Source organism: Culex pipiens, chromosome 3, assembly GCF_016801865.2.
Source record: "Culex pipiens pallens isolate TS chromosome 3, TS_CPP_V2, whole genome shotgun sequence".
Lineage (NCBI taxonomy): Eukaryota > Metazoa > Arthropoda > Insecta > Diptera > Culicidae > Culex > Culex pipiens.
The window spans coordinates 58,193,764-58,219,175 of NC_068939.1; the positions used below are offsets into that span (position 1 = coordinate 58,193,764).

General features: G+C 38.1%; 4 protein-coding genes across 4 annotated transcripts; all 4 read left to right on the top strand.

Annotated features, from left to right (window-relative positions):
* Nucleotides 1-258: 258 nt before the first annotated feature.
* On the top strand, nt 259-4,603 carry LOC120416065 (polyserase-2-like). Its single transcript, XM_039577731.2, has 4 exons — nt 259-385; nt 2,725-2,883; nt 2,942-3,776; nt 3,833-4,603. Exons 1-4 carry the CDS (start codon nt 325-327, stop codon nt 4,335-4,337), a joined length of 1,560 nt encoding a protein of 519 aa, XP_039433665.1. The 5' UTR covers nt 259-324; the 3' UTR covers nt 4,338-4,603.
* On the top strand, nt 704-2,641 carry LOC120416064 (ovochymase-2-like). Its single transcript, XM_039577730.2, has 3 exons — nt 704-854; nt 915-1,947; nt 2,004-2,641. The coding sequence occupies exons 1-3, from the start codon at nt 806-808 to the stop codon at nt 2,623-2,625; spliced, it is 1,704 nt and encodes a 567-aa protein (XP_039433664.1). The 5' UTR covers nt 704-805; the 3' UTR covers nt 2,626-2,641.
* A 6,096-nt stretch (nt 4,604-10,699) lies between the features above and the next one.
* LOC120416055 (polyserase-2-like) lies at nt 10,700-12,903 on the top strand. Its single transcript, XM_039577717.2, has 3 exons — nt 10,700-10,829; nt 10,894-11,890; nt 11,945-12,903. The coding sequence occupies exons 1-3, from the start codon at nt 10,760-10,762 to the stop codon at nt 12,591-12,593; spliced, it is 1,716 nt and encodes a 571-aa protein (XP_039433651.1). The 5' UTR covers nt 10,700-10,759; the 3' UTR covers nt 12,594-12,903.
* Nucleotides 12,904-13,044: 141 nt separating this feature from the next.
* On the top strand, nt 13,045-15,174 carry LOC120416054 (polyserase-2-like). Its single transcript, XM_039577716.2, has 4 exons — nt 13,045-13,291; nt 13,349-13,516; nt 13,573-14,437; nt 14,493-15,174. The coding sequence occupies exons 1-4, from the start codon at nt 13,183-13,185 to the stop codon at nt 15,106-15,108; spliced, it is 1,758 nt and encodes a 585-aa protein (XP_039433650.1). The 5' UTR covers nt 13,045-13,182; the 3' UTR covers nt 15,109-15,174.
* Nucleotides 15,175-25,412: the final 10,238 nt, after the last annotated feature.

Consider the following 25,412-nt stretch of genomic DNA (forward strand, 5'->3'; position numbering starts at 1 on the left):
CAAAAACCAAAAACAAAAAACAAAAAACAAAAAACAAAAAACAAAAAACAAAAAACAAAAAACAAAAAACAAAAAACAAAAAACAAAAAACAAAAAACAAAACATTTCTTTACTTTTTTGCTGCTCACTTTTTTACTTCCTTCAATTATCCTCTCATTCTCACTTTTCCAATGCTCATTTGGTTCATCTCTCAATTCTCAATCTCTTATTCAACGTTAATCCAGAGTAGTCTTTATCAACTCTTTTCCTTTCTCGTTCATTCATCATTTTGCGATGCTTAGGGATATTCCAGTTTTCTGGTGAGGTTTCGCCAAACAAGTCGCGATGAAGACCTCGTGGATGTTTTTGGTGGTTGGATTCATCGCACAGTTTACTAAGGCTAAAGGTAAGATACTTTGTCATTGACGAGAGCTTTTTTGTTTAGATCTGATTTTTAAATATGTTTTTAAGAAATAAATTTAAATATTAACTTTTAATCAAGCTACTCAAGTTATCAGAATGAATTCATATTGATGGAAAATCATTTATTTTCAATTATTTTTAAATATTTTGATTTATTTTGAAAATTCTAAAATTTTGTGCAGAGAGCCAAGCGATCTCGTGAAGATGGTCTCTCTGATTATGACTGAGTTTAAACGTGAGCAATTTCCGGGGAATCCCGCCAGATCAAAAACATTCAACGTTGATAGTGACGACGATCTGGCAAACTGGTTCCAGCTCAGTGTGGCACAAGCCGTGAACCTTATCATAACGAGGGGGGATTTTTTGTCATGTTGCGTGAGAATACCAAACCAGTGTTGACATTATGAAAGTGGTGATATTTCTACTTGTTGCGGCGCTACGAGATGTTGCAAGTATTGATTGGTGATAGTTTGAAAAAGTGTGTGAATCTAAGATTAGTTTTTTGGCTTCAGGTTTTTCATGCGGAAAGACCGCCACGATCTTCTCGACGCGGATATCCAACGGGAAGGACGCTGAGGAGGGCGAATGGCCATGGCATGGTGCCCTGTACTATAGAACAGGGCCGAATCAGCCTCACCAGTACCGTTGTGGGGCAACCCTGATCGGCCCTCGAACTGTATTGACGGCAGCCCACTGTATCGTTCCGAATGGGATTGCGATAGTGCCAGATAATGTGCTGGTCAAGTTTGGGATGATCAGCCGAAATCATCCTGGGAGCAATGCCAAGAGTTACGGAGTACAACGCATTGTACGCCACGACCGATACGACCCGAAAACATTGCAGCAAGATATTGCTCTGCTGAGGACTGTCGAAGAAGTTCACTTCTCGGATTACATTCGGCCGGTTTGTCTGCCAAGCGCTTCTCAGGAGGATATTTTCGAGCTGGGTCACACTGTCGGTTGGGGACTCAACGGGGGCGATCAGCTGGAGGACACCCTTCAGCACGCTAGTCTTCCAGTGGTAAGCTACACCAGCTGCCTTCGGAGCAATCCGACGCACTTTGCCACGGTTCTGGCACGTGACGGAGACAGTAACTTCTGCGTTGGTGGTTCGCTGGACAACGCCAACGTGTGCCAGGGTGATAGCGGTGGGGGGTTGTTTCAGGTTCGAGACCACTCCTGGTTCATCCGAGGCATTATCAGTACTGGCCCTCAAACTGTCCGGCAAATGCATGGGCGCTGCGACACGTCGCAGTACGTAACGGCAACCAATGTGTCGTACTTCCGAGAGTGGATCGACAAGGTAGAGAATGGCTGGAGGAACAATCTGCTTGATTTGGCGGATTGTGGAACGGACGACCATGACGTGAGCATTCCGGAGGAGGAGAAACCCACCTTTCTGCAGTATCCGTGGATCACCGTTATGGAGTATAAGATTGATGAAGCTCGGAAGGCAAAAGCGATGTGCGGGGGAGTTCTGATTCATCCCAGATTCGTACTGCTAGCAGGACACTGCGTTTGCGAATCTTGTGCAATTATTACTCTGTAAGTATTGAAGTGGAAAGCTGAAGATCTGTAACACTTAAAGTTCATTCTTACAGCAATTCAGTCAGACTGGGGGACTACAACCTATCAACCGATCCGGACATGGAAACCATGTTCGGTGAATCGATCTCAACCTACACCCAAACCATCCCAGTTGAAAAGTTCATCCGATATCCAACGTCAGCCAACCAAAGTCGCTACGCCAACGACCTTGCCCTGATCAAGTTATCCCGTCCAGCCGATCTAAGCTCCGTCAACGTGCGACCAATCTGTATCCCGACGGAAGCAGATTATCCCATCGGCAACCCTGCAACGGTATCCGGATGGAAGCGGGCCGGCGATGCAGCGTCCGTGGTTCAACGGGAATCGGTCCACCTGGTAGACAACGGGCTCTGTGAGCAACAGTACGGTCGGATCAGGGTGGAGCTGGGAGTTCGCGATAGCTTTCTGTGCGTCGAGAGGCGCGTCAAAGCGACCAATTGTGGAAGCTTTTTGAGCGGAACGCCGCTGCAGAGCGTGAGGACGGATTACGATGGGATTAACCGGTACTATCTGCGAGGGTTGTACGCGTTTGGACTTTCCCGATGTAATCTTAACTTTACAGATGTTTATGTTAATGTTAGTTATTTTGGGCGGTGGATCAAGGAGGTTGTTGAGTTAGAGATTGGCGTAGAATAAACTTGTTAAAAATGCATTTTGTTGGAAGATTAACTTTGCCGAAAGCCCAATACTTATAACTAATTTCCACATTTCCTAAACAACCAAGTCTTCTTCCAGAGTACGCCGAGTGGGGTCGTTCAGAGGGCACGGAAGGATTTTCCATCGGCGGCGAGCAAGTGATCAACCCCAGCCTGTACCCGTGGCATGTGGCCATATTCGTGCAGGGCAAGTACGGCGGCGGTGGATCGCTGATTTCGGAATCGTTCGTACTGACTGGTGAGATTCGTCATGTTAGTTAAGTTTGAACGTGACTTGAGCATTTAACTACTTTCAGCGACCCACGTTGTCTTCAACTTTGCAACGGAATCGTTGGTGGCTCCGAAAAGTATTTCGGTGAAGGCTGGCATCGTGAAACTGGGCGATGCTAGTGCCAAGGTGTTCAATGTGGCCGAAATCGCTGCGTATCCCGATTTTGACTACGCAAGTCTTGATAACGACATCTGTCTGTTGAAGTTGGAGACAAAGGTGAAGTTTGGCGCATCGATTAGACCGATTAACCTTTGGGATGAGGCTGATAGAGACGTTTCGATGTTGGTTTCAAAGCAATACAGTGGACAAGTCGTCGGCTGGGGACTGGTTGAAGGTGGCGGCAGAACCAACAATCTGAACAGAGTTGAGATGAACTTTTTGGATGCAGAAAGTTGTCAGAAAGGGGTGCCGGCTTTCAAACGGAATGGTTTTCCCAAGAAAGATAAAAGCTACTGTGCCATAAGAGAAAATCAAACAGTTTGTAGTGGAGACAGCGGCGGTGGAATGTTCCTGTACGATAGCAACAGGAAGGCTTACTACTTGAGAGGATTTGTAAGCCAAGGAGTGACTGCTGGAAAAGGTTGCGAAGCCAATGTTCCAGTGTTGTTCACCGATATTGCGTTCTACTTGAAATGGATCGAGCAAATAGCACTTCCCAAGTGCTACAACTTACTTGGATATGGCGAATGTCCAATGTTTGGGTTGGATGAGTACAAGTACGAATTGCCACTTGGAATTGCACACCTAAAGTACCAATTCAGAAGAAACCTCCTGATCAGTGACTGTCATGGAGTTCTGATTAGCAAGAAGCACGTCCTGACGCAGGCTGGTTGTGTGGAACCAAATCAACTTCGAGAGCTGTGAGTATCACTGATACACTTTCAAATTCATCTAACCCACTCTTTTTCGCTTCCAGGCAATCCATCTCAATTGGGAGCATCTTCATCAACGATTACTCCGGATCAGTTGCACAGTACGAGATCGACTCGGTCAAAACCAACGCTGACTTGGCAATCCTCATCCTCAAAAGTGAAGTTTCTCAACAAATCAGCCCAATCTGCCTTCCCGTAGCCCATGAAGCGGGATCCCCAACAATCTTCTTCTGGACACGACGATCTCCACACCCGAAGAAGGTTCAGCAGGTCAACATCGATGCGCTCAAAATAGGCGACAAATCAAACCAAATCTTCCAAGTCAACGTGTCAAGTAACCAAACCCGACTTGGAGGGACGCCTCTTCTGTACTCCATCGCCGGCTCGCACATGTTCCTGAGGGCGCTGGAGAAGTGTCCCTGGAAGGGTTGTGCCCAGCAGGAAACGGCACAGTTTGTGGATGTGCTGCACTATGGTGGGTGGATTCGGGATGTCGTGGGGGCGGAGAGAAACGAGGATGAGCTGCTGCCACCAAGGTGTGCGGTGTGAAGGTTTGGAGAAATTTGAGAGCACCTAATTATCGTTGGAGTAAATCGTTAAATTTATTTTTAGAATCATTCTAAAATCGACCTAATTCAACCATATAAGTAAAATTTATAATGCTTCCAATTGTTCACAAAATACCGTTTTTTTTTCGAAAGTACTCATATTTCATAATTTGCAATATGGGTATCAAACGAAGCAAAATTTTAAAGGCTTTTCACTATAAAATATAACTATAAAATATTTTTGAAAAATACAACAAAAAAAATCTCAAAATACCGCATTTTTTCGAAAATACTGAAATATTCAAGATTTACAATATGAGTATCAAACGAAGCGAAATTTTTTATGCATCTTCCAATGTTAAAGTTTTTTGTTTTGTTTAAGGGTGCAAAGCAACCAAGGAAATTGTTGAGCAATTCTCTACGAAATCGGTCTTTTTTCTTCAATTTTATTTTTTGTATTTTTTTATCCGACTGAAACTTTTTTGGTGCCTTCGGTATGCCCAAAGAAGCCATTTTGCGTCATTAGTTTGTCCATATAATTTTCCATACAAATTTGGCAGCTGTCCATACAAAAATGATGCATGAATATTCAAAAATCTGTATCTTTTGAAGGAATTTTTTGATCGATTTGATGTCTTCGGCAAAGTTGTAGGTATAGATACGGACTACACTGTAAAAAAATTATACACGGTTAAAAAAAATTTGGTGATTTTTTTATTTAACTTTTAATCACTAAAACTTGATTTACCAAAAAACACTATTTTTAATTTTTTTTTATTTTTTGATATGTTTTAGAGGACATAAAATGCCAACTTTTCAGAAATTTCCAGGTTGTGCAAAAAATCATTGACTGAGTTATGATTTTTTTAATCAATACAGACTTTTCAAAAAATCGAAATTTTGGTCGCAAAATTTTTTTAACTTCATTTTTCGATGTAAAATTGAATTTGCAATCAAAAAGTACTTTAGTGAAATTTTGATAAATTGCACCGTTTTCAAGTTATAGCCATTTTTATGTACCTTTTTTTTAAATAGTCGCAGTTTTTCCTTTTTTTGAAATTAGTGCACATGTTTGCCCATTTTTGAAAAAATATTTTTGAAAAGCTGAGAAAATTCTCTACATTTTGCATTTTTGAACTTTGTTGATACGACCCTTAGTTGCTGAGATATTGCCATGCAAGTGTTTAAAAACAGTAAAATTGATGTTTTCTAAGTCTCATCCAAACAGCCCACCATTTTTCAATGTCGATATCTCAGCAACTAATGGTCCGATTTTCAATGTTAAATATGAAACATTTGTGAAATTTTCCGATCTTTTCGAAAACAATATTTTCAAAATTTTCAAATCAAGACCAACATTTCATAAAGGCCAAACATTCAATATTACGCCCTTTTAAAATGTTTGTCTTGATTTCAAAATTTTGAAATTATTGTTTTCGAAAAGATCGGAAAATTTCACAAATGTTTCATATTTTAACATTGAAAATCGGACCATTAGTTGCTGAGATATCGACATTGAAAAATGGGGGGCTGTTTGGATGAGACTTAGAAAACATCAATTTTCCTGTTTTTAAACCTTTGCATTGCAATATCTCAGCAACTAAAGGTCGTATCAACAAAGTCCGAAGAAGCAAAATACAGAGAAAATATCAAAAATATTTTTTTTCAAAAGTGGGCAAACATGTGCACTAATTTTAAAAAATGAAAAACTGCGACTATTTTGAAAAAAGTTAAATAAAAATGGCTATAACTTAAAAACGGTGCACTTTATCAAAATTTCACTAAAGTACTTTTTGATTGCAAATTCAATTTTACATCGAAAAATGAAGTTGAAAAAGTTTTGGGACCAAAATTTCGATTTTTTGAAAAAATCAGTATTGATTAAAAAATGTATAACTCGGTCAATGATTTTTTGCACAACCTGGAAATTTCTGAAAAGTTGGCATTTTATGTCCTCTAAAACATATCAAATATAAAAAAAATGAAAAATAGTGTTTTTTTGTAAATCAAGTTTTAGTGATAAGAAGTTAAATAAAAAAATCACCAAATTTTTTTACCGTGTATTATTTTTTCCAGTGTAGTCCGTATCCATACCTACATTTTTGCCGAAGACACCAAATCGATCTAAAAATTCCTTCAAAAGATACAGATTTTTTAATTTTCACATATCATTTTTGTATGGACAGCTGCCAAATTTGTATGGAAAATTATATGGACAAACTAATGATGCAAAATGGCTTCTTTGGGCATACCGAAGGCACTGAAAAAGGTTCAGTCGGATTAAAAAATACAAAAAAATCGAATGACCGAAATCCTAGAGAACTGCTTTGTTGTCTTCTTATTCCAAAATTGACAAACTTACGGACCCAATCCTACAACAATCGATATCATTTTTTATTCATCCCCTAATGTACTGTGAACAAAACAATTTACAACTACATTCGACTTTTTTGACAATCAAATTTTTGCTGGATTGTTCCGTAAGTTTGGCAATTTTGGAATAAGAAGACAACAACTTCTTTGGTTGCTGTGCATCCTTAAATTTTCACAAAATATCGTATTTTTTCGAAAAAAGTCAAATTTTCAATATTTACAAAATGGGTTTCATACGAAGCAAAACTTTGTATGCTTTTCACTTTATAAGAGATTTTTTGAAAAATACTAAAATTTTCACAAAATACCGTAATCTTCGAAAATACTCAAATTTTCAAAATATGCAATATGGGTATCATACGAAACAAAATTTTGCATGCTGCATACATACACTTAAATTGTATATGCTTTATATCATACAACATTTTGCCTCGTTTGATACCCATATTCCATATTAAGAAAATTTGAATTCTTTCGAAAAATACGGTATTTTGCAAAAATTACATTATTTTTCAAAAAAAAACTCTCTTAATGAGAAAAGCTCACGAAATTTTGCTTCTTTGATACCCATATTGCAGATTTTGAAAATTTGAGTATTTTCGAAAAAAATACGGTATTTTCTAAAAAATTTAGGTTTTTCCAAAAAATAAAACTCTCCTAATGTGAAAAAGCAAACAAAATTTAGCATCGTTTGATACCCACATTGTAATTTTTGAAAATTTGAGTGTTTTATATTTTGTGAACAATTTTGAGTACATATTTTCCTATGAAACTTACTAGATTCAAAAAAAATATTCTTAGTGAAAGCATTGAAAATTAAACATGATGGTTGAATTAATCGATTTTAGAAAGATTTTAAAAATGATTTATCGTCCATTATCGAAGATAAGATTATCGCTTCAACAAAAAATCAAATGTTTCTTGTCTCTGAGACGAGAATATGTGTTCCTAGTAGATTTTTGCCTGCTGAATCCGAAAACGGGTCCCGAATTGCTCCAAATGGTCCCAATTTTGAGATACACCCGTTTGAAATGTTAGTTTAGGCCAAAATTAGCTACTTTGTTGACTATTTTACAAAAGAACTATTCAATAAACAACTAAACCAATACATGTATCTTAAAGTTCTTAAAGAGGTCCGAAAATGGTCGATTTCTCGGGAAATTTTTCCCGGGAATTCCCGCTCGTCACCCTCTAGTTTTATCGTTATCGTCGGGAAGATAACGATAATCTATCGTTATCGTTATTTTGATAATATTACATAGTCCAACAAGATTTTGTCTCTGAGACGAGTATATGTGTTCCTAGTAGAATTTTGCCTGCTGAATTCGAATCCGGGTCCAAAATTGCTCCAAATGGTCCCAATTTTGAGATACACCCGTTTGAAATGTTAGTTTAGGTAAAAATTAGCTACTTTGTTCTTAAAGTTCACGTTTTCCCCTTTCTGAAACACCCCTGGTTTTTAAAATTTGATTGTTTCTACGCATATTTATAGCCATTTTAAAATTAGAATTTGAATTGCATGCAAGTTGGAAAAACTTGAATGAGAACCAACTGAAAATATAATTTTAAAAAGGCTATAAATATGCGTAGAAACAATCAAATTTTAAAAACCAGGGGTGTTTCAGATAGGGGAAAACGTGAACTTTAAGAACAAAGTAGCTAATTTTTACCTAAACTAACATTTCAAACGGGTGTATCTCAAAATTGGGACCATTTGGAGCAATTTTGGACCCGGATTCGAATTCAGCAGGCAAAATTCTACTAGGAACACATATACTCGTCTCAGAGACAAAATCTTGTTGGACTATGTAATATTATCAAAATAACGATAACGATAGATTATCGTTATCTTCCCGACGATAACGATAGAACTAGAGGGTGACGAGCGGGAATTCCCGGGAAAAATTTCCCGAGAAATCGACCATTTTCGGACCTCTCGATTCCCGGGAAATTTGGTCGAGAGTCTCGGGAAATTTTAATCTTATAAATGTCGAAGTAAAATTTTATAAATTAATCAGAAAAAAACATAAATTCGAAATGGTTTAAAACATTGTATGTTCAATGTTCAAAGTTCAAGTACGAATAAACCAAAGCTTCTCTAATCTTCTTGTTCACAAAGTGTAAATTTTAACTTGTCGAAAATTCCAATAACAATAATTAAGATAAGCCTAAAAATTTGACTCCAATGTTCGCCTTAAAGCATACTTAGCAGTTACACCCCAAAAATGAAAATTAAAAATTAAAAAAAAATATTCTTTCTAAGAGGAAAAAACCCTTTTCAAAAAGTTCAATTTCCATATCTTCTCTCGAGCATAGCTATCCTCATAATCTATTTTTTATTATTTAATTCTAAGTTAGTTGATTTCGCTGTATCAAGGTTATTTCATTTTTTGATGTCAATAAGTCATTTTATGAAGGGACTCGTGGCTCGGTGGTTAGTGGCTTCGGCTGCCGATCCCTAAGTTGCTATGGGGCGCGGGTTCGATTCCCGCCTCATCCTCCTGGCCTTCTATCGGATGGGGAAGTAAAACGTCGGTCCATTTGCGTAAAAGGGGTTTTGGTTGACTCACCACACATAACCTTCGGACGCCTAGAAATGAGCAGAAACTTGCAACACAGCCCACAAAAGACCCGGGGGTCGTTAAAGTGGATTGCTTTGCTTTTTTTATAAAAAAGGAAAAATAAATGTTGTTTTGAGTCGTTATATATCATATTGTAAAAATCCTGATACTGGGAAATTATATATTTGCTATTTTTTTACTTCACAAAAATCTAATAACAAGCTCATGCAACAAGCTTGCGCAATTTTTGAAAAATCACTCTGTGCGAGTTAAGATTCGTAAACATTTTAAACTACAATTTTGAGTCCCAGAGACCTCAAAATACGATCTTGTATTTGCAGATTCAGAAAAAAAATCTAAAGGTTGAAATAGTTCCTCAAAATAATGTGGCTACTTAAATTAACGTTTCATTGAACAAGTATGAATTAATGCTAATTGAATTCATTGAAAAGAAACAAATTTATTACTTTTCTTTTTTAAATTATTGGCACTATTGGCATAGTTAAATATAAACTCCACATAAAATTCAACTCTCGATTCCCAGGAAATTGAAAATCTCGAGAATCGTCACCCTCTAGATAGAACTATCGTTATCGAGCCTCAACTATTTTATCGTTAACAACCTTGGAAAATACTTTTTTTTTACAAAATACCGTTTTATTAAAAAATACTCAAGTTTTCAAAATTTCGTTAAAATTTTAGAATTAAAAAAAAATAAAGTGAAAAAGCATACACAATTTCGCTTCGTTTGATACCCATATTGCAACTTTGAAGTATTTTCGAAAAATAAGGTATTTAGTGAAAATTTTAGCTCATAATGCAAACATTGAAAATTTGAGTATTTTCGAAAAAAATACGGTGTTTAGTGAACAATTTTGAGTATTTATAATTTAAAGCTAACGACAATTTCAAAAAATATATTATAGGTGAAAGCATTTAAAATTTAACATGGTATAGTTGAATTAGATTGTTTTTAAAAAGATTTCAAAATTGAGTTATCGTCCTTTAGAATTATCGAAATGACGATAACGATAGATTATCGTTATCGTCGGGACGATAACCATTATCGTTATCGTTAGACGATTATATTATCGACGATAATTTTATCGATTAACAATCTTGGTCGGTTTAGTATACTACCAATAGTGGCCGACAGCTGTAAAGTCAACTTCGTTTTTTGATACCTTTTCAAATGTTATGCTAGATTTTTAATCCTCAAATTATTTCTCCTTAATTAAAGTTTTCATTTGCGTTCAAAAGATAACAAAAAACGATTAAAACGACAAAGAGTTATACAATTTTAAAAACCTCCTGACCAATATCATTATGAGTTTTAACTTTCATATGGAATTGCTGTGCATCTGTGAATAGTTTAACTCTCCTTCTACAACACACTTTCACATTCTAGATTGAATAATAGCTATTCAATCAATCCTTATCAAATCTAGTTCATCAATACAATGCAGTTAAGTTCTGACTGGCTTAAACGATGGCTGCACTTAAGTTTTCACTGTTGCTGTTACTTTTAGCTTTCGTAAAGTTGAAATCATCAAAAGCAGGTGAAGATTGTTTGTCAAATTAAATTCAGTAAGCCGGATAGATAAACAAATCAATTCCATGCAGCCCACTCCTGCGGCATCGTGGACCGCCTCGCCGGTTACGTAATCAACGCCGAAGAAACGGAAAACGTGTGGCCGTGGCATGTGGCCATCTACAACAGCAGCAACGCGTACATCGCCGGCGGAACCATCATCAGCGATCAATTCATCCTGACGGCGGCCCACGTGACGTTCCGCAACCAGAACCTGCCGCTGCGTCCGTACGAGCTGCACGTCGTGATGGGCATTAAGAACCTGTCGAGTCCGCAGAACTACACGCGGTATGGGAACGTTTCGCGGATTATCCGATATCCGGAGTACAATAGGGACACGATGCTGAACGATCTGGCGCTGTTGCAGCTGTCGGAGAAGATCGAGTTCAGTATGCACATATGTCCGATCTGCTTGTGGCCCGTTGGGGGACCAAGTTTGGAGAAGCTGGCAGAGGAGCAACGGGGAACCGTTGTGGGTTGGGGTTATACGGAGAACAGCACGATTTCGCAGGTTCTTCGGGAAGCTGAGATGAGCATTATTGATTTCCCGACCTGCGCGGAGAACACCAAGTCCTTTCAGCCGTTGCTGACCAAGGGTAGGAACTACTGTGCCGGAACGCGAGGGGAGGCTACCGTTTGCCGGGGGGACAGTGGAGGAGGGATGTACTTCATGGTGGGCTTCAAGTGGTACATCCGGGGTATCGTGAACCAGGGAACACCCACGCAGGATACGCGCTACCCGTGTGATCCCCACAAGGAGGTCATTTTCATGGACGTTCCCTTCTACCAGAAGTGGGTCGAACGACATGCTCTGCCCAAGCAGCACAACCGACTGGGGTTGAGTGAGTGCGGTATGGGAAAGTACGAGGGGGATGTGGAGCGGGATGTTGTCAAGAGTCCGTGGATCGCTCACTTGTTCTATCGGTTTTGGGATCGGTTCAACGTTAGCGATTGCCATGGGCTGTTGGTTCACCCGGAGTTTGTCGTTACGCTGGCGAGGTGTATTATCGATCAACCGCAGCGAAAGTTGTAAGGTCATTTGTGAAACTTCTTTAAACTATCACTAAATAAGTAATTTTTTAGATTATACGTGGTTCTCGGTGAGGAAACAATCGGACCCGATCCGTACGAGGAAAACCTGGACTACGCGTTGTACGCTGAGATCACGGAAAAAATCCTACACGAACAGTTTAAGGAGGAAGACTTTGGGTACGACGTCGGACTTGTACATCTGAAGACTCGCGTCGATTTCAGCAAGGAACACATTAAGCCCATCTGCCTGCCCTCGGCCCGTGATCCCGTGGCGTACTACGAGCAGTTGGCCTGGTATCGCCGGGAGGATCATCCGAAGCCGCTCACCTTCTCGCACCTGCAGGAAATCCGACTCGAGTCGTGCATTGCGCGGTACAAACGAAATGGAATCTCCGCCAGTTTTGACCAGCTGATGTGTCTCCAGGATTGCCTGTTTTCGAGTGATGTGCTCGCCAACGGGACGTACACCTGCCACGTGATGCTGGAGAAGGTTTACTGTGACATTCCGCTGTCCGGGGGACCGGTGTACTATACCAAGCACGATGGATACGACACGTACACGTATCTGGCCGGAATGCGGGCCTTCGGGACGGCCAACTGTACGGACCGGCTGAACGACGTGTACTCGGATATGTTCGAGATGGGAGCGTGGATCGAGCGGAAGATCGAGGAGAACTCACTGTTCATTGAGGAGTTGTGAAGGGCAATTGCATTTTAAGCTGTTTTATTTTATAAACAACATTCTAGTGTAATCTAAGTAGAGAACAAATTACAATAATCTTTAAAAAGCAACACAGAAAAAAAAATCATAGTAATATTACATCTGGGAAGGGGTACATCTTTTATGTCAGAAAAAATGAGTAATTTTACCTCTGAAAATGTGTAATTTTACCACTGTTCTGGTGTAATGTCGCTTTTTCAGTCTTAATTGAGGTAAAATTACATCATAAAAGAGGTAATATTCAACCTTCTGAAATTACACCTTCCAAAATTACACAATTTTTTGCTGTGAATTCACACCCGACTTCTTTCTTTGTGATACCGAAAGAGATAGATCAATCAGCGAAACTCTCTCCCTTCAAGTTCTCCGCACACATGTCCTGGAAAAAATCTCTTCTCTCACGATCTTCACCTAATAAAAAAAACTCTCCACAGCTCATCTTGAACAAGATCAACCGGCTATTCCCTAACGATCGGATCCTCTCTCATTCAGTGTTCGCCGTTCGGCGAAATCGGACGGTTATCTTTCCATTCTTCTTTAACCGCGATCAACCACCAATTTCTGCTCAATGAAACGCTCAATCCCTATCAGTCGGGGATTCCCCACCGACATATCAGCGCTGAGCGCGACTTGTTTGCTGTTGACCTGCTGTGGCTCGCCAGTCCAAGGAGCTGGAGGTAAGGGCTTCTGTTTCCTGATTTTAGTGTTGCACGACTGTATTGTTTGAATTGCAGTGGAGTGTGGAGTGAGGCAACTAACCCACCTGGGATACATCGCCCACGGGTACGATGCCGTGGAAGGTGACTGGCCATGGCACGCTGGAATCTTCATGAATGTCCCGTCCGGTCCTCAGCGGTACATCTGTGGTGGCTCGATCATCAGCGAGAACTTTGTGATCACTGGTAGGGGTTGATTGATCTCTGTGTGGGGTACTGATCTTGATCACCAACTTTTTCAGCTGCCCATTGCACCGTCCCCAATCGGAACATCCTGGCAGCGGATGACGTCTCGGTTCGTCTCGGGCTGCACAACCGAACAGGTCCAAGCGAGCACTCGAAAATGTACGACGTGGTGGAGATCATACGACATGAGGCCTTCAACATGGACAACCTGAGGAACGATGTGGCGTTGCTCCGAATGGCGGATGACATCGAGTACTCGGACTACATCCAACCGGTCTGCTTGTGGCCAGTTGAAAAGAAGAGCCTCAATTCGATCCTGAACAGTCGTGGATACGTTGTTGGTTGGGGACTAGGTGATACAAAAAATTTGGCAGAACTTCTGCAAGAAGCCAAACTTGCAGCTGTAGAATATGAAACTTGTCTGAAGAGCCACCCGACGCACTTCCAAAAGCTGCTCTCCGACGACAAAAGCAGCTACTGTGCTGGAAATCAAAACCAAACGAACGTTTGCAGTGGGGATAGTGGCGGTGGCATGTACTACAATATTGGCAGTTCGTGGTACATCCGAGGATTGGTCAGTACCGGTGTACGACCTGTAGACGACTCAGCAGCTTGCAATCCCAAAGAGTACGTCATCTTCTCCGATATTCCGTACTATCTGGGGTGGATCACAAAGCACCAAGAAAATGTGAAGAAACGAAACCTGTTGAATTTGGGAAGCTGTGGCTTAGATACCTACAACGCTAGCTACCCAGAACAGGACAAGTCACTGTTTCTGCAGTATCCATGGGTAGCAATGCTTGAGTTTAAGGTTAGAGGATCCACTTCGAATCTGACCATGTGTAACGGAGCGCTCATCCATCCAAGGTTTGTCGTAACCGTGGGACACTGCGTGGACGATTCAGCTTCCAAATATAAACTGTAAGTTACTTCTGCCCGACACTCTCGCCTTAGCAATAACCTTTCATTTTTCCAGAACCTCCGTCCGCCTGGGAGAGTACAACTTCAAAACCAACCCCGACAAGGAGAAAGACGCCAAAGGCGTGGAACAGTCCACCTTCATCCAGGTCATCGACATAGAAAAAGTGATCCAGCATCCGATGTTCAACCAGCCACGCTACGACAACAACATCGCCCTCCTAAAGCTCAAAACCCCAGCCGACACGGGCCGTCCCAACGTTCGACCCGTCTGTCTACCCACCCTGGAGGACTTCAACGAGGTGTACACGATCGCCGGCTGGAAGCGGGTCGGCAAGCAGAACCACATCATCCGACGGGACATTGTGGCGCTGGAGGATTACGGTACGTGTCAGAGCATCTACAGCAAGATGAAGATCAAGCTGAGCGGGGAGGGCAGTCACATTTGTGGCACGTACCACCACAAGGAGCAGATGGATTGCTTCCACTACATGGCCGGAGCACCGTTGCAGTACGTGAAGAATGCTGACCGGAAGAATCAGTACTTTTTGAAGGGGGTGTTTGCGTACGGATTTCCCGGATGTCAGCTGAACTACACGGATGTGTTCATGAGTGTTAACAAGTATGCTTCGTGGATTAAAATGGTGGTTGAGCAGGAGGAAGGCCCCTTGTAATGCGAGGATTAATGTCATCAATCATCAGATTTGGTTAAAATATATATTGAACTAGATTCAATTTAATTTCATGTTTATTTTATCCAACATCTTGTATACAATCAATTAAAAGACCTTGCCAACTAGTTATGAAAAAGGGAGATTTTGTAACTCTATTGCTGTCTATAGATTCTTTATGTAAAAATAAGTAACTGTGCCAATTTTGAGCCAAATCGGTTATGGTTGGGTCTATGAAGTTTGTATGTATGGTGTATGTATAATGTTAAGTGTCAGATTCTTACGTAATTTTTTTTTGACAAACTACTTTGTTAAAGACCCCAAAACGATCCGATATAACCCTGACGAGTTACTAGCGAATTAAAGATGGCGCCATCAATAAAGTATGTCACGCTCGGCCAAAATTAACCCCCCCCCCCTCCCCCCTATGTCACACTTTGTCACGCAAGGTTGAACCCCCCCCTCCCTTGTTTTCGATGGGATTTTTTATAGTTTTTATTTCTTTAAACTCTCATAATTTTGGTATTTTTGCCAATTTTAATATGAAAAAAAATATAAGTTGTCTAATTATTCATTTTTTAGAATAAACATTGCGATATAAAAACAGTTTTGTATCTTTTAAAAATTAGAAGACCTGGTATAACATTCAAGTATTAAAAAATCTTAACTGTTTTTCACAGCTTTGTATCTAATAAGTTCAAACCATTTATAGCAGTTTTGAAGTTCCAGCTGAACAAAAAAAAAATGTGACTATATAATCAATTATTATGTGATACTTCTACATAATAGTAAGCAAACAATTTTAGAAAAGAGGATTTCATTTAAATTTCATTTAAACCTTGACCGATTTGGCACAAAATTGGCACAGTTACTTATTTTTGCATAAGGAATCAATTCAGAAGCGTTCGAGCATTTCAACAGATTTAATTTTTTGCCCGCACGAAAGAAAGGTTGAATCGTAGAGGGTTATTAAATCTCCCTTCTTGCGTACAACATTGCACGCAATCTTGCATGCAACTAAGGTTGATCTTAATCAGTAGAACGCCATCTGTGCGCATTGCTGTGAGTGATTAAATCAAATTTTCCTTATTCTGTGATGTTAATGAAGAGCTTTTGAACTTAAAAATAAGACTTATATGTTGCACGTTTCAAGTTCTTGAATTATTTCAAACGTTATTCGAACTCACGTTTGAAATATTGCAAGGACTTTAACCGTACAACATCTTAGAGTTATTAAATATGTTAAATTTTCTGAACACTTCTTTGAAAAAAGTGTTGTGAAATACATTACACACCCGAAAATTAGTTTTTCAATCATTAGTTTAAAAAAAATCATTTTTTTGCGAAAAATAGTTTTTGTAAAAAACATTAAAATACTCTTAAAATTTTCCAATTATGCTAGAAATGATTATCGACACAAGAAAATTCATTATCAATTGTTTTTAGTTGAATGCATATTTTTTCCATTAAAATATTGAAATTTTTGTTTAAAAAATATATTTTTTGCCTCCTGATTTTTCAGGCCGATTATGAAGTGGAGGGCGACATAAACTTCAAAAAATTTTGAAACAATAGGTTGCAAAAACATTCATTGATTTTTTTGTAAGTCTCTGATTTTGAAAAAAAAAATCATTGAATTCTTAAAAATATAATCTTTTTAAAACTTTGTGTGTCCTCTACCGATCAATGGTTCAAATCCAAAATTTGTTAAAATATCAAATAGTCTTTTTGGATAAACAAATACTTAAATAAGTGTTAATCAATGTTTTTTAAATATTTTGCAATCGATTAATATTCTTTATCATTTGAAAATTTCAGTTTCAGTCATTTTGAGGGGTGGGGGAACAAAAACTTGAAATAAAATTTGCAATGGCTTAATTATTAAAAATATATTGATTATACCTAAAATGAATAAAAAAGCATTTTTTGAAAACTCAGATTTTATAAAATGAATGATTGAAAGATACATGTCTTAAGTTATTTTCAAAAGGTCCAATTAGCAAAAAAATATTTTTTTGCTTATTGGGTGTTTTTTGAAGCGGCCCTTAGTCAAGAGTATTAAAAAATAAACAAAAAAGGACGTTGTTTTAATCTCCAAATGTTTTTGTTTAACGTGCCTTTTTCCTTAAAATTTCATAAACTTTGCATGAAATGTAATCAAAACATCTAGTTTAATTAATATTTCTAAGATACACATGACATTTAATCGATAATGTAATCACATTTTTTATTTACTTTCCCTCCTAAAACTACCCTAAACCAACAACACTGAGAAAAAAGAGTTCCCAAAATCGTGAACAAGCGTTCATGAAAATGGGAACCTCGAACAAAGTGTTCAATTTCCATGGTACGATTTTGAAAAACGTACCATGAAATTTGAACACTTTGTTCGTGGTTCCCATTTTCATGAACGCTTGTTCACGATTTTGGGAACTCTTTTTTCTCCGTGAAGGCACACATGACAATACCAAAAATTGCATCATTAGTAGTCATTGCGGTGGCCATTAGAAACATAACAACCAGGGTCTTTGCAACATCCCGGAAAAAATCGCACGATCTCTCAACCTTAAAAAAAACGAATGCATATAATCAGCAACAACAATTGCAGCAGCTAAGCACAACACACAACATCATCAGGAACAGCAGGAAGCATCCTTCCTTCCTTCCATATCTACAGTGCAGTGCTGCCAACAGTTCCAACAATTGCACCAACAACGATTTATATACACTCTTCGTCGGTCGTTGTTTTTATGTGCATCCCTCTCGACATAAAACGGGTCTGGCGTGTTTTTCGTATTATAGTTGCTCCTTGCAAAAGTCTAGACTCCACAAAACCGGCGAAGAAGGAGAAGGTATTCTCGTGAGCCGGCGGTCGCTTCGTAACTGGGCAGCGTTGCCAGATGGAAAAACTCGTGAAAATTCACCGTTTGTGCAAGCGAAACAGCAATACAGAAGGGTTTCGGATCTCCTTAAAGCACAAGAAAAACCCAACACTTCGTTCTTCAAACCAAAATAAATATCGGCGAACGAAAAAAAAGCTTCGTCTTTTGCGCTTTTGCTTTTCCCTTTTCCTTCCGCCACGCGATTCATTCACACTTTGCGGACACTGTTTACCGCTGAAATCTTCTTTTTACCCTCAGTTGAGATAAATTCTCTCCCGCAAGAAGAAGCAGCCTCTTCAGCAGCAACCCGACACGGTGATGCCGACAGGATGCGCGCGGCACGAAATTTGCGCACGGAAAACGGTTCCTCGTGAGTGTGGTGGCACGACCAGGACACGAGAGAGCGCGAGAGAATCCTTGCCAAATCTCTTGCGAAAGCTTTCTCTCGTACAGAGAGAGTGCGAGAGGGAGATGGGAAATCTGTGTGGTAGAGTGGAAAACCGCAGCTGACTGTGGGATGTGGGGGGAAAGCTTTGCCGACTGGAAGATTTAGTGTTGCCAGGAAGATGATTTCGGTTTATAATTTTATTCAAAATAGTAGTTTATGCAACAAGTTGCAAAAAGAGGATTTTTTCAGCACGAGTCGTACATTTATCCAACGAGGTTCACCGAGTTGGATAAATACGAAGAGTGCTGAAAAAATCAAGTTTTGCAACGAGTTCCATACAACATTTTTTGCAATTCCGAAAAACACCCATTGACAGAAATTTTATGTCAAATTTGCATGTATTTTGTCAATAAATCGTTTGAATCAAAAAAATGTTGAAAAGTGTTACTTTTCGAAACAAGTGCTGAAAAGTTCAACTTTTCAGCACCCATTTCAGTGCTGAAAAGTAGAACTTTTCAGCATTTATTTTGAAAAGTGTTGCTATTCGATTCTGTTATTTTTGGTACAGAAAAGTAGGCTATTTCGTCGTTCAAGAATGACAGGAAAAGTAAGTAGTTTCACGACGGAATTGCAAAAATATTTTTTTAGATATTCGGTCAATCAATTCAAGTTATTTGTCTTTGAAAACAAAATTTATATTTACGTTTTTATTTTTATTTTTTAAATTTTAACATTGGGACAAACAATAAACCACGTAACATTTTTTTATTATTTTTATAGAATCTAATAATATTTAAAAAATAAACTGTGATATTTCGGATTTCAAATGAATGTTTTTTGGTTTTAAAAAGGATTTAAAAAAGCACTAATGACCTCGTCTAAATGTATCACAAATTTCTTACACTTATAAAAATGGTATCCCTACTAAAAAAAAATTCATTTTCTTCAAGACGGTTCCTTAGGGAGTACAGTCTAGAGTCGATTATCCGAAAGCCTTGGAAAAAAAACACGTCGGATAATTGAATTTTCGGACAATTGAATCACGAAAAAAAAATTTTTTTTCGCTGTCTTGATTGATGAGTTTAAGTATGAATCCTAAACTACTCTAAAGTGATTAAGACTTTTTAAATCCAAGATGGCGGCCAAAATGGCGGCGATTAAATATTGATAAAATGCATTCGGTAATTTTCAAGGTTATCGAATTCAATGTAATAAATAAGAAAATAAAATATACAACAAATTATTTTTATGCAAATGGTTCGATTTTCCGAAGTCTAATACAAACCATTAGATAAACGGGTCTAGACGATATATCAAAAATCAAAATTTAACTTTGGAATTTTGATTTAAAATAGAAACAATTATTTTGATTTGTCATTTTAAAGCAAAATTTATGGGTTGGGAAAAAGAGCCTGCGGTTTCGCTACCTTTTTCTAAGTAAGTTCAGCATCAACACTTCCCGTGCTCCTAATCCTTATTCCTCTCCCGGTGAATGGTGGAGATGGGAGCGGCCGGCAATGGATGGCTTTCATGGTGCTACCTGTCCTGTTCTGGTAGAATTGGTTTTAATTCCCTCTAATCAATTTCTAAGCAACCTGGGCTGGACAACTATCACACATACATGACGAAATCCAGTCTGTAACCCGCTAAGATCACCATCTCCATGCGAATGCGAATGCGAAACAATTATTTTGATTTGTCATTTTAAAGCAAAATTTATGCCCATGTCAGAATTGGTCAAAAATTGCACACAGTTTAAAAGAAAATTGAGAAATTACTTTAATTATAATTTTGCATAATCTTTGAGAGTTTTTTCAATTGTATACCAAAAACATAAAAACCTGATATTGATTCCTCCTCGAGTGTTAAAGATATGTTTAAAAAATTATGTTGTTGCTGTCCATTTTGCAAATAACGATATTTTAACAATATTTAAGTAAACGGTAAATTGTGAAATTTTTAGTATTTTACTCAAAAAAAAGTAGCTGTATAATCTATACCAAAATTCACTTCGATACATATCATTGCATTAAGGAAATTTGAGTATTTTAAAAATAAATTATGGTATTTTGTGAAAACTTGAAATTTTCAACCTTAAAAATTTTAAAACAGTGCAAATGTTTTAATAAATATTTCATCGTTCGATACCGATATCGCAAATTGTAAAAAAAAAGTTGAAAAAATATGGTTATTTTTTTTAACTTTTTCACTTAAAATTGTAATTTAATAAAAATCCTTTCAGAATTCCAAACAGTAAAAAAACTGTCAAAGTAAAACTTGTGATGCACTCATAATTTTAAATTGACTAAGTTATCAAAATACGACTAAATTTAGAAAAAGCATCTGAGTTAATCTTCAAAAAACAATTTTGAACGTAGCAATTCAGTGTTAAGTTTTAGATAAAATTGATGTTGAAGGCACTTTTACAGCTCCAAAAAACAAACATTTTCTATTTTTAAGTCAATTTAAACTTAAGAATCAAAAGGGATGCTCCGAACATCACTTTTCTCTAAAACTTAACCCTGAATTGCTACATTCAAAAAACTGTATTTTGAAGGTTTGCTAAGAGGGTAATTCTATACCAACTCACCCGAAATCGGGAAAAGTTGCCCCGACCCCTCTTCTAATTGCGTGAATCTTTGTCCTAAGAAAAAACCTTTGTCCCTGATCACGAATCCCGAGGTCCGTTTTTTGGTATCTCGTGACGGAGGGGCGGTACGACCCCTTTCATTTTTGAACATGCGAAAAAAGAGTTGTTTTTCAGTAATTTGCAGCCTGAAACGGTGATGAGATAGAAATTTGGTGTCAAAGAGACTTTTATGTTAAATTGGACGCCCGATTTGATGGCGTACTCAGAATTCCGAAAAAAGTTTAAAAAACTTTGCCATTTTCTGTTACTCGATTGTAAAAAATTTAGGAATATGTCATTTTATGAGCAATTTTATGTACTTTTCGAATCTAAATTGACCCAGAAGGGTATTTTTTTCATTTAGAACAAAATTTTTCATTTTAATATTTCGGTTTTTTTTTTCTAATTTTGCAGGGTTATTTTATAGAATGTAACAATGTTCTACAAAGTTGTAGAGCAGACAATTATAAAAAATAATATATAAACATAAGGGGTTTGCCTATAAACATCACGAGTTATCGCGATTTTACGAAAAAAAAACGTTTTGAAAAAGTTACTTTTTGCGTTTCTCTTTGTTTCGTCGTCCGTATCTGTCGCGAGTGACCATGAACGGCCATGATCAACGACAACCAGAACTGCACCATTTTTCTGAAAATCCATTTTCTACTACTCATTTAAATAGATCGTGAAACATGTAATTTTACAGAACATTATATGTACTTTAAGATTCTGCAATAACTCAGAAAGCTGGCACCACTGATCCCACTTTTCACGTCACAGCCGGCTTCTGGTGGAAAATTTCATAAATAAACAAATCTTGGCGTCACGGCCGGGACATCTCGCGCCAGAACGAGACAACCCCTGTCCCGTTTTCTCTCGCAAGGACGAGGAAGCTTTCTCTCCCACGCGAGAGTGCATTATCCTGCGAGCTTTATTTTCCCGAAGCATTTTCGCGAGAGCGACGTCGGATGAGCGAGAGCCAGCAGGGAAGGAGTCCTGCCGGGAGGGAAAACCCGACCGACCGACCGACCGGGACCGGGTTTTTGGTTGGCGATTTTTTAAACAATTCCGCACCATTCAGACACGAGTAGACTTTCGGAGCCGGCAGATCAAATTTGCACGCGGTTCAACCCTCGACACGTGCACGTGGCTGTCTGTCTGCCTGGGTGTGTGAGTGTGCATGTGTACGGGGAAAACGCGCGCGTGACGCCGCGACGACGACCGACGTGTGAAACAACTCAACTCTTCCTCTGTGTTTGTGTTCAGGATAGAAGAAGAAGGGAAAAAATAGTTGCGTGTGCGTGCGCTCTCGTTGTCGACGATTGTTTTTTAAAAACGAGAACAATTGTGAATTTTACGGCAAAAAGGATAATACTCTTCCACTGAATATTGCTCACACACAAGTTGTGTGTACGTGTGCCGGGAGCTTGTACGTGTGAACGATCCGGCTTTATTTTTCTGCCGGAAATCCGGAAGTGCGTAACGTTCGTGGATGGTCCTTAAGTTAAGGGGGAACGCAAACAGCACAGGAAGTGGAATAGCGGATATCACACACTATCGAAGCGGTGAAATCTTCAGCTGGAAGTGTTTGCGTGTGTGTGTGCCTGGTGGCAAGTGAGATTTATGGCCGGTTCCGGTTCCAATTTGGGGCGGATTAGATAGTCCCTGGTTCCCGCTAGTCAGGCCAGCTAGTGCGTGCGTACGTGAAAGGTTGCGTGATTTTTGCAAACGAAAAAAAAACGAGAAAAAAAATCCATGATCGTGCGAGTGTGAATTTACGTGAAGAACCGGTTCCAAATCAAAGGGGAAAGTACGTGCAAATTGCGTCCTTGTACCAGACGCTCTAATCCAATATTAAAACAGAACGGGCCCAAAAGAAGCTCCAACGCCGAAAAAAAAGCACACACGTGTGTTTGTTTGGTCATAAAAGTTGGCCAAAGTTGGCACCAGCCAAAAGTTTTGGCCCCTGAAGAAGAAGACGACGAAGACCATTGAAGAAAGAAGTAATTTTGAGCAGCAACTATTATTCCGCTGAGAATACAAACAACGACAGCAGCACAGTGATGAAGTTTTTGAGCCGGCCTGTAAATATCTAATGACCCCCGAGGTTGAAGTGAATTGTTCCGGCGAAGAAGGAAAACCGGAAAGTATTAAAGCTGGAAAGTGAGGAAGGATCAGAGCGAGGATTTTGAAATCGTTGAAGTTGGTGACTTTAAAGTAAGTGTAAGCGTTTGATGAAAAGGAGTTGGGATCTTGGTGAAGTGGTTGAATAACAACAGCTTTGGAAGATTATTTGTGATATCTGTGATAAATGAATTATAAAAATCATGTAAAAAGATATACCGTAAACTGGGGTGACTTTGATAGCCCGGGGTGACTTTGATAGGTTTTTCAAATGTCCGTCAAATTAATTTCTAAACATTTTTGAGAATATTGAGTATGTAAGCATTAAGGGATTATTATCGAACCTATATGCAAAAATGAGACGGTTACATTGGATGTATCAAAATTAGTGGCCAAATCAAATTTTTATCAATGTCACCCCGGGCTATCAAAGTCACCCCAGTGTACGGTAATTAGAGGGTGACGATTCTCGAGATTTTCAATTTCCCGGGAATCGAGAGTTGAATTTGGTCATTTCCCGGGAATTCCCGGGACCCGGGAGTGTTTTTTACTATACCAATAGTGGCAATAATTTAAAAGGAAAAACAATAAATTTGTTTTTTTTTTTTTTTAAATGAAATTACTTACAATGTTTTCATACTTATTCTATGAAACGTTATTTTAAGTATCCTTATTATTTGGAGGAACTATATGTAACTTTTGATTTTTTTTTTTGAATCTGCAAATACAAGATCGTTTCTTGAGCTTTTTGGGACTCAAAATTTTAGTTTGACATGTTTACAAATAATATATAATTTCCCTGTATCGAGATTTTTGCAATATGATAAATAACGACTTAAACAACTTTTTTTTCCTTTTTAATGTCAATTACAAATATTCATTGAAGAAAAATTTACAGTTATCCGGAAAAGGAACGAAAAAAGACAAAAGCTTAAAGGACCCTTTAAAAAAATCTCTAGAATTTAAAATTGTGGTTGACGTGAAACACAATATCACTTATTAACACCAAAAATGAAAATAACCTTTAAACAGCCAAATTAACTTAGGGTCTAAAAAAACAGACTATTAGGATTGCTATGCTCGAAAAAAAGCTTTCCCCTTTAAAAAAAAATAAAATAAAAAAAAATATTTCCAAGAAATTAGATTTTATATCTGGGAAGAAACAGCTAAGTATACTTTAAGGTAAATTTGTGGACCACATTTCGAGCCAAACATTTCATTAGGGCACAAAACCAAAACGTAAACATTTGGGATTATTCCACTATTCCATTCATTAATACACTCCCTACATGCCCTCCAAAAATCAGATTGATAGCAAACAATTTCCTATTGAAAAAAAATCAAAAAACAAAAGGGCACATAACAATGTTCACTCCAAACCAGAAAAATAGTTCAATTGTGCTCTTTTCTTTTTCGTTAGTTTTTCGTAGTTAAGGAACTTTCTATGTTATAAAGTGAACTTTTCATACATTCTTAACACTAATTCACTTCAAAACAAAGTTTGGTTCACGTTTCACCAAGGATTTCTGCAGAAAAAAACTTCGTCGAAATACAATATTTAATACGGCCCGCGGCTGCTGTTCAGTACACTTTTGAAGAATTTTTATGTTTCACATACCTTATCTACTCCATTCGATCACAAAACATTACAAATTATCAAAATTTCCGCAGAATTCCTCATTATTTCTAACTAAACAAAAAGGCCCATAAACATCATTTAAAACAACAATCAGATGACAGCGCTTTAGTGCCCTTTCAGTTCTTTTCGAAATTGCATTAAGAAAGGGCCCATTATGAAGAACAGTTGGAAAGTTAAAAGGGCCCAATAGCGAGATTTTTTAAAATTATGAGTTTTATTGCGAAAATCAACATAAATTAAGAAGCATTAAAGCAGAGTTGAGGATAATGATGTGTTTTATCGTATCATCAGTAAAAATACCACCAGTCAAGCTTTCTTTTTAAATAGGAATTGAAACAAGTTGTCCACTTTTTGCCAGCGATTTTCTCGAATCGCGGTTTTTGGTTTTGTGCCCTAATGAAATGTTTGGCTCGATTTTTTGGCTTCTTTCAGTTATAATTATTGGAATTTAAAATTTACACTTTCTGAATAAGAAGATTAGAGAAGAACTTGAACATCGAACATTTCACATGCAATGTTCGAAACAATTTAGAATTTTTTAAATAATTTTCTGATTTGTTTATATAATTTTGCTTTGATATTTATATGTTCAAAATTTCCCGGGAGTCTCGACCGAATTTCCCGGGAATCGAGAGGTCCAAAATG